Source organism: Dermochelys coriacea, chromosome 20 (assembly GCF_009764565.3).
Source record: "Dermochelys coriacea isolate rDerCor1 chromosome 20, rDerCor1.pri.v4, whole genome shotgun sequence".
Classification (NCBI taxonomy): domain Eukaryota; kingdom Metazoa; phylum Chordata; order Testudines; family Dermochelyidae; genus Dermochelys; species Dermochelys coriacea.
In genome coordinates, this window is record NC_050087.2 from 17,005,343 (window position 1) to 17,019,297 (window position 13,955).

A 13,955-nucleotide genomic window follows, 5' to 3' on the forward strand; every position below is an offset into this window, starting at 1 on the left:
TGGGGATGGGAGAGCAGGAGCTGGCACGGGGGGGGGGCATGTGGGTAGTTCAGGTAGGGAGAGAGAGGGACCACTAAGGGAAGGGAGAATAGTTCATTATGCCTCTGCTGGATTGAGAGGGAAGCAAAGATCTGGGAAGTGTGTGTGCTGTGTTAGGGATTTGTGGGAGAGCTCCTGGCAGTTGGGAACTCTGTGGAGGAGAGGAGGGCATTGGAGGGGGTATGAGGGGGAAAGTGGGATGGAGGCAGAGGGCTGAGTAGGGAGAGGTAAAGAGGAGGGGAAGAAGAAAGCATTAGGAGGAGGAAGGAATGAGTTTTGTTAGCCAAACTGTCCTGGGGTGGAGCGGAAACACAGGGACATTGCCTGGGTGATCCCATTGTAACCGTCTAGCTCCATCTGACCCAATGCACTGATTCTCTTCAGCTCAGTCTGAGGGGGAGGAAAAAGAAATGAGCAAGAACAGGAGGCCGCCTCCACCACCAGGACGCAGTGGTGCTGCCAAAGCCAGACAGGTGAGTCCTGGGTTTCCTTTTGTATGTCTCCCCTGTCTGTATGAGGAAACACTTCTTTCTTCGGATCTGCTTTGAGAGTCTTGGTGTAAAAAAATGTAGTTGTCCTGTTGTCAGATTCCAAAATTCCCCCAATCTCTGTGGCTGCTGCTCCCACCCCCCAACAAGTGATCTCTGAAGTAACCTTTGTGTGTATAAAGGCCCCAACCTTGCTACTCTTGACTTCAGTGGGAGCAGGTTCAGGCCTGTAGTTTATAAAGTTTGGCTTCTGCAGGATTAAAAGTTCTATAGAGATAGAAAATTGTTGCTGTTCGTTAATAATATTGGTTCTTTCATTGTGGGTAAACTTTTGTCCTGCTGGCCTTCTGGTAAAAATACTGGTTTTGCCAGTGAGAAAATTGGCCAGGTTGTAACCCAAGTGACCTCTGCCTCCATCCCAAGGTGAGAATCAGATTTGTTGTCATTTAGAAATCACATCAGGAGAATTGACAAACCAGAAATAATAGAAGTAAAGAAATCATCATTATACCCTGCCTCCACCCTAGTCTTTTGGGACAAAGATGGGACCTGATGAAGAGGAGTGATTCATCTGTTCCCAACATCTCTCTGCTAACACACAAAGTGTGGAATTAAAAGTAAACAAGAAAAATAGTAATGTGTAGAATTTAAAATAGTGTTGCCTACATTTCCGTAAAGCACAGTATTTCTTTTACTCCAGTTTCGTGATGCAGAATTCCTGATGTTAATGTTCATTTGTGTTTACATAATGAACTAGAAATCTGAGAAATTTCTCAATCTCTGTGTACAGGCCAATGGGCAGGGTGATCTTTTGATTTGTTTCTGGTTCTAACTTTTATTAACCTAGATCAGAATCACATAGCAGGTTTACATGAGTTGCAGGTCTCCTTTCTGACATCTTCTGGCATGGTCAAACAATTGCTTTATTTTCCTAGAATGCCTGGGGAGGAGAATTTAGGATTTTGCTGAAGATGTTTGAAATGAATGGTGTTAAATATTGTTTTGCAAATGTCAAAGAATCAATTTAACTTTTCAAAGCTCATTTTTCTGTCACACTGTGCCTGCCACTCGCTAGTCTGTGGAGCACGTGCCAGTCTAAGGATGGGAACTTGATTACTCCTAAGTGACTGTCTCAGAGGAATAAAATTTGTTGTCTTGTCATAGATCCCAGGTTAAATTGCCACTCTGTAGGACAGATGGTACAGCATCCTGCAGCATTTCCAGTCTGTGGTAGATAAAGCTGGGCATTATTCCAGGTCTCTTATATCGGGGGATGTGGGTAATTGAGCTTCTGTAGACCTTTCTTTTGCACCCTTTTTACTGAACTTGCCTATGTGCTAAAAGATGGAATGGCTGGAAAACCTATCACTTTCAGTGGTATTGTATATGGTATTCCAGTCACTACGGTACCTAGGCACAGATGACAGTAACTAGTATTGCTGTCTGGCACCGCACCGAATTATTAATGGAAGTACTTGTCTGCAGAAGGAGCATGTTAAGAATGGCCAAATTGTCACAACATGCAAGTCATGGACAAAATCAGAGATCTAGGGCAAGTCTATGGAGGACAAACTGTCCAGGGACATATGGTAATAGCCCTCCCTCTCTTCATATGCTGGAGGGCTTTGTGTCCAACAGAATCCAATTAGGTGTGGATAATGTACTAAACCTCCCCCTTCACTTGAATCCAGCTTTCAATAAAATTAATGTATGACCAGTTAATTGGTGAGAGCTTTCAATTTCACTGGCTATAAAACCTTGATAGACCATAAAATTTATCTGACTGTGCTTGGAGAGTGAGGGGATCGCATGTTGCTTCCCCATTTTCAGGCCATCTGAAGGTTTAGGGTACTTGCATTAGCCTTTCTTTTAATAATCTACCAGGAGGAGGTACTGGGTTGAGTTTTGCCATCTGTCAGGGATTTTTACATAGTGGTGCATGCACACAGGGTTTGCATTGCCCTGCCCTGTCTCAGTTGAAAGTCTGCTCCCCTCCCTTATGCTTTCTTCTTCCACCCATCAGGGATTGGGTCAAACTCCAAGCAGAGACAGGTGTTGGGAAGCTCAAACCAACACACTCCTATAAAATCACATACACACTTGCAATTAAGTCTTTGCAGCAGTCTCTGTAGGAGAGAGAGAGATGATTCTTCTTAATGAGCAGTATGAAAACTGAATCCTCTCCAATAATCCAGTGAGGTGCACTCCACTGTACAAACAGCAAGACACACCCTGACCACACGTTAGGGGAAGCTGTCATAAAGCCCGTGTTGTGTAATATGATTATATGCCTGTAGCTCCTCTCATATGAGGCTGTCAAAATGCTTTATGAACATATGTTAAACTGTGCAATGCCTAGTAGTGTAAGTAGGTGTCCTGTTAGCTTCATTTGATCAGTGGGCAAATTTGCACATAGAGGTGAAGTGACTGCAGAAAACCAAACTTCCTTGCCCCGCCCCCTTTTCCAAGGCTCCTCCATCACTCGCTCTCCCTCACCCTCGCTCATTTTCACTGGGCTGGGGCAGAGGAATAGGGTGTGGGAGGGGGTGAGGCGTTTGGGGATGCAGGAGGTGGCTCTGAGCTGGGGATGAAGGGTTCGGAGTGTGGGGGGGGTGCGGGCTCTGGGAGGGAGTTTGGGTGCAGGAGTGGGCTCGGCTGGGGAAGGGGATTGGGGTGCAGGAGGGGATATGGGGTGCAGCTCTGGGAGGGAGTTCGGGTGCGGAGGGGGCTCAGGGAGTTGGGTACGGGAGGGGATGCGGGCTCTGGGAGGGAGTTTGGGTGCAGGAGGGGGCTCAGGGCTGAGGAAGAGGGTTTGGGATGCGGTGCAGGCTCCAGGTGGTGCATACCACTATCAGAAGGCAGGATACTGTACATGGATGGACGTTGGTGTGACCCAGTATGGCCATTCTTATGTTCTTATCCCAAAGCAGAGAGGAAAAAAGTACCCCCTCCTTATCTCCTGCTCGAACCATCAGATGACACTTCTCCCTCTTTCAGTTGAGACTAGAATTCAGGAATCCTGACGCCTGGTCCCTTGATCTAAGCACTAGATACCACTGCCTCTTGTTGCCTATTAGGAAACCATTGACTTGTGGTTTGTCTTTTATCCTCTCTAGATGGGTTTGCTAGTGGATTTCTCTCCAGATGGGATGATGGACAATGATAAGGAGGAGGATGGTGAACTGGAAGCAGAATTAATAGCTATCGTTGGAGGACGGCCAGATTCAAAAGAGAAGCCAAAAGGGAAAAGTAGGTGGTCCTCAACTCTATGCCCATTATACATCAGCTCAGCTAGGACACATCTGAATCCCAGAAGGACTTGATTAAAAGAGATACAAACTAAGTTTCTAGTGCCTTAATTTCAGAGCTACAGCAAGAGACAAGTGGCAGAGCCACGCAGTCCTGTGCTTAGCAACAAGACCTTTCTACCCCGCACCCTCCCAGCACACTAGCTTGAACTCTGATATTAAATGGTTATGAGAAATGAGTTGTGTATTTGTCTCCTCTTCTTTTCAGCCCCTTTGCCCATGGAAGCTATTGAGAGAATGGCCGCTCTCTGCATGAAGGACCTGGATGAAGAGGAAGGGGAAGAGGAAGAAGATCTGGAAGATGAAGATGATCTGATGGTATGAAGGACTTCATACTCGGTGAAGGACTGGGAATGTTATACAAAAGGCCTTGTTATCAGGTCGATGCCTCATATGTGGGGAATGTCTAAAGTGACATGTCTAAATGAGAATTCTTGTGTAGCAACAGGTGAATAGATCTATTCATCTGCCATCTCCCGGCTCCCTCTAGGTCCTCTTGGAGAAACAGGATTTTTTTCCTCCAAAAAGCTTTGTACCACAGTGTATCACTGACCAGGGATCCTTCTATTGAATTTTGCTCACAGCTGCATTGTGATCCAAACCCATTATACTGATATTCATATTAGAATCCGCAATCTTACCTATCTGTAGATACCGGAGTTAATGTCTTGACTCCTAGATTATTCCATTTCCTTAAAGATGGGGTGTTATACGTAAGTGCCTGTCACATCCTAATTAGGAGGAGATGCTTATTAAGTACTGGGACTTCTGCTGCAATGCCTGTCCCTTGCTAGTTGTCACCCTTAATCTGTCTCTCTGTAGTTTTATAAATTGCTGCTCCACTTCCCATCAATGTGACTTACATTTTGAGCATCTCTAGACAAAATTAAGAGACTAAATTTCTTTGTTTTGTAGGCGGAACTCAATGAAGTCCTGGGCGAAGAGAAAGAAACCAAGGATGCCACAATACCTGCTACTAAGGTGCAAAACTCACCTTCCAACTTTGCTTCCTCTTTTGTTTTTCTCACTGTTTCCAGTTGAAAGTGTGGTTATAGTACAGAAATGGCTCCTCCTTGTGCTACGTATCTGTTCCCTGTAGCTCTGCAAGTTATATATGCTCGCCCCATTGACACAAACCAGCATGTGTTTCCTGTTAGCACTGCAGAGTCTGAAGTGTTAAAGATGTAAATGACCTGTGCGGTCAAAGTCCATCTTCCTGTTGGTTCTGGGGATGAGTGAGCTGGAGTCTCTTCTGCTTCACCCATCAATAACAAAACTGACAGCCAGGTTCTGATGGCCGACAATATTGGATTTTTCAGATACCACATTGAATTGGTGACGTTGGTAGACAGTCAGGAGGCTTGTTTTGCTCCCTGTCAATTGAGCAAAGTAATTGGGTGGAGAAGATAAGGCCCACTCCAGCACTTCGCAGTATGTGGGCAACATGCTCTGACCGCTGGGAGCCGCGTTGCCGGAGTGGGGATCTGCAGGTGCAGCCGCTGTCCCGTGTGTCACAAATTGCAGGGTCAGGCCCTAAATTTGCACCTCAGTAAAGTCACTCTTCAGAACCTTCATGAGCCAAGTCGCTAAGGAAAAACTGAGCATTTAGCTGTGTCTTGAAATCAGATGTGTTTTAGAATTACAGCTGATAAGGTTGGAAAAAGACATAAACCTCTGAGTCTAGGTCACTGCGACTAGCAGAAAGGGCCTTGTGCTATTGCCATTAATTTCTCACTTTCGTTGGAGATTGTGTCATAAGTACTGCACTTTCCTGCGGCCATACATCGGCCTACTGTTCCGTTGTCTTTTTAAAGGCTTTTCTGAATATCAAAGATGAATGCATCCTTCCTCAGCTTCAGTTCTTAGTAGCTGTTGCTTGAACCCTGGTATACAATGAGAAGAGTTCTTATTTCTTTACCAATTCCCTTCACATAATGTATTGTTTTTTCTATGAATATCTTTAAAAGACTCTCAACTAGTTGAAGACCAGTTCTGTTTATATTAAAAAAAAAAAAAAGGGGGGGGGGGGGAGGAATCTAATATGAATAGAGACATTTTTTTGTATGTGGCCGGATTAGTTAACCCCAAACTCAATAGCCTTGTGCTTTCAGACCTTTCTAAGGCACCTATTGTTTCACCAACTGCCCACCTTCAGTCCTTAATGTCTGAACAGAGATACCATGAGTTGTGGTCATGTTGTCCAGGAGAATTTTGCCAGCGTGTAAGAACCGGAAAGTGAAACTGATCAGTCTAGTTTGACTGTCCTGAGCTGAACAAAGTAGGTCTCTCATTGGAAGTGTTGATATGGCTGTCCCCCAGCAGGCCAGGGCTTTGGATTAATTAACAACACTTTTTCCTCCTCTTCCCTGGGCTCTTACAGGTGAATGAAACTCCAGCTGATTCCAGCAGCGTAGAATCTACTCTGGTGGAAAGGCTGGAAATGTACAGAACAGCCATCGCTAATGCAAAGCAAGCTGGAGACAGCGCCAAAGTACGCAGATATGAAAGAGGCCTCAAGGTGAGCTTTAAATAATGCACCTAGAATACAGTGTGCCCAGGCTAATGTCTTGGTAACTATCTTGTCTTCCAAGATGCTCTTTAAGAATAAAACCAAAAGATTTTTTAGAAACATAATAGCAATTGTTTGATCTTAAATTTGCAACTGAGCATGGCCAACGTTTTCAGACTTCAAAGTGTGGCACTTAAATCCATTTTTAGGCACCCACGTAAGGGGCCTGTTTTTTCAGCCTTGCTCCTAGTGCTTTTGGTGGAAGCTATGGGTCCGGAGCCCTTCTGAAAATCACTTTTATTGAGGTGCCTAAATATGGATAATACAATAGCAGATAACCTCCTCAGCAATCAGTATATTGCAGGGGATGCAGCGCTTTGATGTCTTAATATTTTGTGATATTGCTGTGTCCTGAGAGATAATATTGAACCCAAAGGTCCCAGCATGGTCCTAATAGATCCTGTACAATTGCAGGAGTGGGCTTTCCAAGTATATGTACAATTGAGGACCTGATCACTCCTGGTCATTAAAGTTCCCATAGTGCTTTTCTCAAGTCAGAATGCCTGTCTCAGCATCCTGGCCAAATTCCGTCTTGGGTACTTTTATTCTGCTGCCCTAAAATTCTCCCTGCATCTTCATTGGGGTCTGGAGTCTTCACTTAGGAAACTGGATGTGCTCTGACTGTGCGTTGTTGTTGTTCACCCTGCTGCTTTCCCCCCACTGAGAGCAGCATTTCTGCAGTGAGATTTCTCCACAAAGAGCATGTGGTTTGTAGAGCACTTTTGGCTCCGATAGGATGAATGGCACTATAGCAATTGAAGAGGCTGCTACCTTCTAGTCATGAAAAATGTGGGAATTAGGAACTTGCTGCCTGGCTGAGGAATGGCTTTTTAGCTGATGACAGGCTATGGGTTTCTGAGGTCTAATATGCTGCAGTTTCTGGGCTGGCTAAGGACTAAGGTGCTGGTATCCAGTTTTCCTGCTGTCAGGCTCTCAGCTGAAGTTCTGGCTAATGTTGAAGCTCCTGTTTTCAATAGCTGTTGGCAAAACCAAGAGATGAGAGAGTTTGGAAGCTTATCGCTAATTATCTGTTGTTGTTTGTTTCCAAGACATTAGAAAACATGTTGACCTCTGTGAGGAAGGGCAAAAAGATTGATGAGGAAGAAATCCCTCCTGCAGTTGCACTAGGAAAGGGTGGGAGCTCCCAGCTGCCGTCCCCTTCTCCACTTACTCTGTCATCTCAGAGCTCCACACCCAACGGAAGGTTCAGTTTATCCAGCCATCCTCCTCCACAGCCACCCACTGCAGCACCTCCGCAGGGACCCTTTGCAGCATCTCCCAAGCTGCCGACTCCTGTACTTCCAAAGCCAACCCTGTCCCTGCCCATCAGATCTCCGGAGACACCAGAGGAAAAACCTGTCCCTTTGGCACTCTCGGGTAAGCATGGGAGACCTTTTCATTCTCTCTCATCGCAGAAGATTGAGCTTATAAATACCTACTGATCTATGACCATGATGTTCCCCTGATCTTGCAGTGGATGATTCTGAAACACAAAGCACAATGACTCTTTTCTCTCTCTCTCCAGGTTCTGAAAACTTCAGCACCCAGGCGCTCCTACAGGACAGGCAGCGGGAGTACAAGCTAGCCGCGCTGCATGCTAAACAGCAAGGCAGTGTCGAGATGGCCAGTAAATACTACCGCATCGCTAAGGTAGGTGCCTGCCAGCCAAAGCACGGTTCTAGGGCCAAACCAAAGTCCCTGCCAGGCTAACAGAAGTGACACTTTCAGTGGGTGCAATTAAGAAGTTGACCAGTTGGTGCTTAGAAGGCTGCTGGTAAGCCACATCCACTGGTTCTGCAGCACGTTTGTGACTCTTTCACCTTGGCTAGTCTTATTCTGGGACAGGCTTTTCCTTCAGCTGTTCAGCTTCGTATGGGGAATTAAAATCAAACTGTGGCCTCCCCTCTACAAAAAAAAAAAAAAGACCTTGAAAATTGCAGTTAATGCAGATGCAGTTATTGTCTCCATAGGTCAGCTCAGGTGTGGCTAAAGAAAATACATTCCTCTGCTCCTCTCTGTCCTCCACCTTTGAAGCATCCCTCTATAACCGACACTGAACTTGCATTGGTAGTATGGTTCAATTGCGTAGCAGGAGGCTGGGAGCCCAGAGGGCTGGGTTCTGATTCTGGGGGAGAATGTGGCCTAGTAGTTAGAGCAGAACATTGGAAGCCAAGACTACTATGTTTTAATTTCAGTTCACTGTGAAACCTTGGGCAAATTGCTCTGGTTTTCTTAGTTGTAATTTGGAGATAAATCCCACTTGACATGGGATATGAGGTTGGTTTGAGTGGTTTTGAGTAAAATGTTTTAAGATCTTTGAAGAAAGCGTTTAAAAGTACTTTTCTCCCTGGATTGTGCCTTTCAGAGCTTTGATCCCATTCTAGAAGCCTTGGGGAAAGGTGAAACCGTGGATCTGGACCACCTGCCCCCACCTGTAGGTGAGAATTGATATTCAGCTTTGCCACTGACTTCACTGACATGGCAATGGAGGCACTGACTGGGTGGAGGAAACTGCCTGTGCTAAAATTGCTAACACGGCAGTCGTGATCTTTCCTTGCTAAGATAGGCCTACAGAGTTTTGCCAGCATAGCTATACCAGTCAGAGCCATGAAGAAACCCAACCCCTTGACTTACACGGCTATGCCTGCAAAACCGCCCGTTGACATTCAGCTGTACTGGTAAGAGTCCTTATGTTGTCGTTCAGGGAGGTGGCTTGTACCAGCAAAAGATGATCTGATGCTAGTAAAGCTGCACTAGAGGGCTCTGACAGTACAGCTCCACTGGTACAGCTGTATCAGCAAAGCCTTTCTAGCGTAGACTAGCCCTTAGCGTCGTCCAGTGGTTGGAGAGCCCCTGGAAGTTGGGACTCATGGGTTCTGTTTCCGGTTCTGTCACTTACTCATTGTGTGGCCTTCAGAAGGGGACTCTACCACTCTGTATCTCAATTTCTATATTTGTAAAATGGGGCTGGGAGGAAAGGGGAGGAGTGCTTTGGGATCCTGGCTTGGAAGGTGCCAGAGAGAGACAAAATATCATTATTGCGGTGTACATCTGGGTGATGCTCCTTGTGAGGACTGGGTTGGGTGGGCCTGGTGGGAGAGGTGTAACCTATTTACTTTCTGTCGATCTGGGTTGGTTGATTTATTTTATTTTTATTTTTCACTTTCTGCTTGTCATTTACAATCTTATTTTCACAGACCAGCTGCCCAAGGAGCTGTTGTCCCCAGGTCTACAACAACAATCTGCTGTGTCGACAACAATGCCTTTAGCAAAATCAGCAGCCCCCGCTGCAGGTATGAGCTCCAGAATGGTGCCTTGGTATCTTAGCCGCCCCAGCATGACTAGAGATTGCTCGTTATGCCATGCAGCCGATCAACCTTGGAATTTCTATTAGACTGAATGGGAGCTGCATGCTGTACTGCCTGTTTGGTAGTTGCTGTGTATCTTGCCGACCTTGCTTTTGTTCCCAAGGACAGCAAACCCCCTCTGTAGTGAAAGGAACAACCCACCCAGAAAGTAAATGGGACCTGGAGGGAGAAAGAGGCAAGCCTGGGAGTATCACTAGCTTGAAGGTATTACTGTGCAAACTCCAGTTCAGCTGTTACTTGCAGAGATCACGGCAGCTACCAGAAAACATTCTAGAGCCTTGCAGAGCTTTGTGCTGCATGTTCAGATAATCAGAAGAATCGTCATGACACGGGAATGGGTGGGCATGTGAGTACTGGTATGGGAACATGTTTGCTCCCTGAATGGCAGGGAACATCTCTTATTTATTGTCAGCTCTCGGGGAGCAGTCAGTGTTGCCTAGTGGATAGAGCACTGAACTAAGACTTAGAAGACCTGGGTTCTATATCTGGCTCTCCCATTGGGTGACCATGGGCAAGTCATGGCCCGCTTTGTGCTTCAGTTTCCCCATCTGTAAAAAGTGGGGATAATATGACTTCATATGTAAATCACTTTGAGATCTACTGATGACAACTTGTGATAAGAGCTAGGTATTCTAGGCAGCGGTTAGAAATGGGTTGGAAATGATATGCTGAGTTGCCTCCTGTCACCACCTTAGCGAGGGCTGGGGCAGAGTTACAGATTTTTGTTAAGGAGGGAGACGTTAGAAAAGTAAACCCAGTAAACGTGTCATCCCTTTATTCCAACCCCTGAAATAGATATCCCTCCACCCCCGCGAGACATGTTGGAAGCCCTGCAGCAGAGGATGGAGCGGTACAAAACAGCCTCAGCTCAGGCCAAGAGCAAAGGAGATGACCGGAAGGCAAGAATGCATGAGCGCATTGTGAAGGTGAGGAAAGCGTGAGAGTCCTGTAACCTACAGCTCTGCATGGATCCTGGCTCCCCGCGCCCCCGGCAGATACAGTTCTCAATTAGAGCTGTACAGCAGGACAGTACTCTTTCTGGGGTACTGTTATCTGCTGCTGGGGATTCAATTGGTGGTTATGTCTCTCTGAGTCAGTGCTGACCCCACTTGCCGGGGGTACAGTGCCTTGGGAGGTGCCATCTTTTTGAGTGAGATTCTTTCCCGCTCGTAGTCATGAGAGTCTTTAGTGCTTTCCCCAAAAGTTGGGGGGTATAGTACATTTTGGGTAACTGTATATTGCCTTCCTAAATCCGCCTGCAGTTTCATTTGGATCCATGATACATCACTTCAAGTAGCATAAATGTTTCTGTGCGCTGCTCAAACAGCTGCTCCGTTCCACCCCAGAGACTGTTGCATTTCAGTGATGAGTGAAAGATCTTTGTGCCTATCATCTTTATTTGTAAAGTCCATCAGTTTTGCTCAGTATCTTCTTGAAGGCTGAGCATTAAAGCCTGATGCAAATTGCCAATATCTTGACAGAGCAATGGAGTGCTTAAAAAAAAAAAAACCACCTGATCTTTTAGACCTAAGCAAAACACTACCATGATTGGAATCTAATCTGCCACTGATGTGCATAATTCCAATGGACGTTAGCGTTAGCCGGGTTACTTCTCTCATTCCACACTCAATGCAGTAATGGGAGGAGAAACCCCTAACTGGTGCCATGGGATAAGATTTGAACTCCTCAGTAAAAAGATTCTGAGGCGGATTATGGTTGTCTGACTCTGATTAAGAAAAGGAGTACTTGTGGCACCTTAGAGACTAACAAATTTATTAGAGCATAAGCTTTCGTGAGCTACAGCTCACTTCATCGGATGCATTTGGTGGAAAAAACAGAGGAGAGATTGATATACACACACACAGAGAACATGAAACAATGGGTTTATCATACACACTGTAAGGAGAGTGATCACTTAAGATAAGCCATCACCAACAGCAGGGGGGGGAAAGGAGGAAAACCTTTCATGGTGACAAGCAGGTAGGCTAATTCCAGCAGTTAACAAGAATATCAGAGGAACAGTGGGGGGTGGGGTGGGAGGGAGAAATACCATGGGGAAATAGTTTTACTTTGTGTAATGACTCATCCATTCCCAGTCTCTATTCAAGCCTAAGTTAATTGTATCCAGTTTGCAAATTAATTCCAATTCAGCAGTCTCTCGTTGGAGTCTGTTTTTGAAGCTTTTTTGTTGAAGTATAGCCACTCTTAGGTCTGTGATCGAGTGACCAGAGAGATTGAAGTGTTCTCCAACTGGTTTTTGAATGTTATAATTCTTGACGTCTGATTTGTGTCCATTCATTCTTTTACGTAGAGACTGTCCAGTTTGGCCAATGTACATGGCAGAGGGGCATTGCTGGCACATGATGGCATATATCACATTAGTAGATGCGCAGGTGAACGAGCCTCTGATAGTGTGGCTGATGTGATTAGGCCCTATGATGGTATCCCCTGAATAGATATGTGGACAGAGTTGGCAACGGGCTTTGTTGCAAGGATAGGTTCCTGGGTTAGTGGTTCTGTTGTGTGGTGTGTGGTTGCTGGTGAGTATTTGCTTCAGATTGGGGGGCTGTCTGTAAGCAAGGACTGGTCTGTCTCCCAAGATCTGAGAGAGCGATGGCTCGTCCTTCAGGATAGGTTGTAGATCCTTGATGATGCGTTGGAGAGGTTTTAGTTGGGGGCTGAAGGTGATGGCTAGTGGCGTTCTGTTGTTTTCTTTGTTGGGCCTGTCCTGTAGTAGGTGACTTCTGGGTACTCTTCTGGCTCTGTCAATCTGTTTCTTCACTTCAGCAGGTGGGTATTGTAGTTGTAGGAATGCATGATAGAGATCTTGTAGGTGTTTGTCTCTGTCTGAGGGGTTGGAGCAAATGCGGTTATATCGTAGCGCTTGGCTGTAGACAATGGATCGAGTGGTATGAGCTGGATGAAAGCTAGAGGCATATTAGCTTTCATCCAGCTCATACCACTCGATCCATTGTCTACAGCCAAGCGCTACGATATAACCGCTTTTGCTCCAACCCCTCAGACAGAGACAAACACCTACAAGATCTCTATCATGCATTCCTACAACTACAATACCCACCTGCTGAAGTGAAGAAACAGATTGACAGAGCCAGAAGAGTACCCAGAAGTCACCTACTACAGGACAGGCCCAACAAAGAAAACAACAGAACGCCACTAGCCATCACCTTCAGCCCCCAACTAAAACCTCTCCAACGCATCATCAAGGATCTACAACCTATCCTGAAGGACGAGCCATCGCTCTCTCAGATCTTGGGAGACAGACCAGTCCTTGCTTACAGACAGCCCCCCAATCTGAAGCAAATACTCACCAGCAACCACACACCACACAACAGAACCACTAACCCAGGAACCTATCCTTGCAACAAAGCCCGTTGCCAACTCTGTCCACATATCTATTCAGGAGATACCATCATAGGGCCTAATCACATCAGCCACACTATCAGAGGCTCGTTCACCTGCGCATCTACTAATGTGATATATGCCATCATGTGCCAGCAATGCCCCTCTGCCATGTACATTGGCCAAACTGGACAGTCTCTACGTAAAAGAATGAATGGACACAAATCAGACGTCAAGAATTATAACATTCAAAAACCAGTTGGAGAACACTTCAATCTCTCTGGTCACTCGATCACAGACCTAAGAGTGGCTATCCTTCAACAAAAAAGCTTCAAAAACAGACTCCAACGAGAGACTGCTGAATTGGAATTAATTTGCAAACTGGATACAATTAACTTAGGCTTGAATAGAGACTGGGAATGGATGAGTCATTACACAAAGTAAAACTATTTCCCCATGGTATTTCTCCCTCCCACCCCACCCCCCACTGTTCCTCTGATATTCTTGTTAACTGCTGGAATTAGCCTACCTTGCTTGTCACCATGAAAGGTTTTCCTCCTTCCCCCCCCTGCTGTTGGTGATGGCTTATCTTAAGTGATCACTCTCCTTACAGTGTGTATGATAAACCCATTGTTTCATGTTCTCTGTGTGTGTGTATATCAATCTCTCCTCTGTTTTTTCCACCAAATGCATCCGATGAAGTGAGCTGTAGCTCACGAAAGCTTATGCTCTAATAAATTTGTTAGTCTCTAAGGTGCCACAAGTCCTCCTTTTCTTTTTGCGAATACAGACTAACACGGCTGCTACTCTGAAACCTGTGACT

At 45.7% G+C, this 13,955-nt stretch overlaps 1 protein-coding gene across 5 annotated transcripts in view; it reads left to right on the forward strand.

Moving 5' to 3' along the window:
- Window positions 1–13,955, forward strand: part of CC2D1A (coiled-coil and C2 domain containing 1A) — a 37,891-nt gene that overhangs the window by 1,493 nt on the left and 22,443 nt on the right. For all 5 annotated transcript variants that reach the window (XR_006278430.1, XR_006278428.1, XR_006278429.1 and 2 more), the window contains exons 2-11: window positions 424–512; window positions 3,644–3,776; window positions 4,044–4,153; window positions 4,751–4,816; window positions 6,216–6,353; window positions 7,454–7,781; window positions 7,930–8,054; window positions 8,770–8,842; window positions 9,602–9,697; window positions 10,568–10,698. Coding sequence is in view for 2 of the 5 variants with exons in the window: in XM_038378385.2 (XP_038234313.1) it covers window positions 424–512; window positions 3,644–3,776; window positions 4,044–4,153; window positions 4,751–4,816; window positions 6,216–6,353; window positions 7,454–7,781; window positions 7,930–8,054; window positions 8,770–8,842; window positions 9,602–9,697; window positions 10,568–10,698 (1,289 nt within the window). In the remaining 3 variants the exon portion in view is untranslated. The remainder of the gene's footprint in view (window positions 1–423; window positions 513–3,643; window positions 3,777–4,043; window positions 4,154–4,750; window positions 4,817–6,215; window positions 6,354–7,453; window positions 7,782–7,929; window positions 8,055–8,769; window positions 8,843–9,601; window positions 9,698–10,567; window positions 10,699–13,955) is intronic.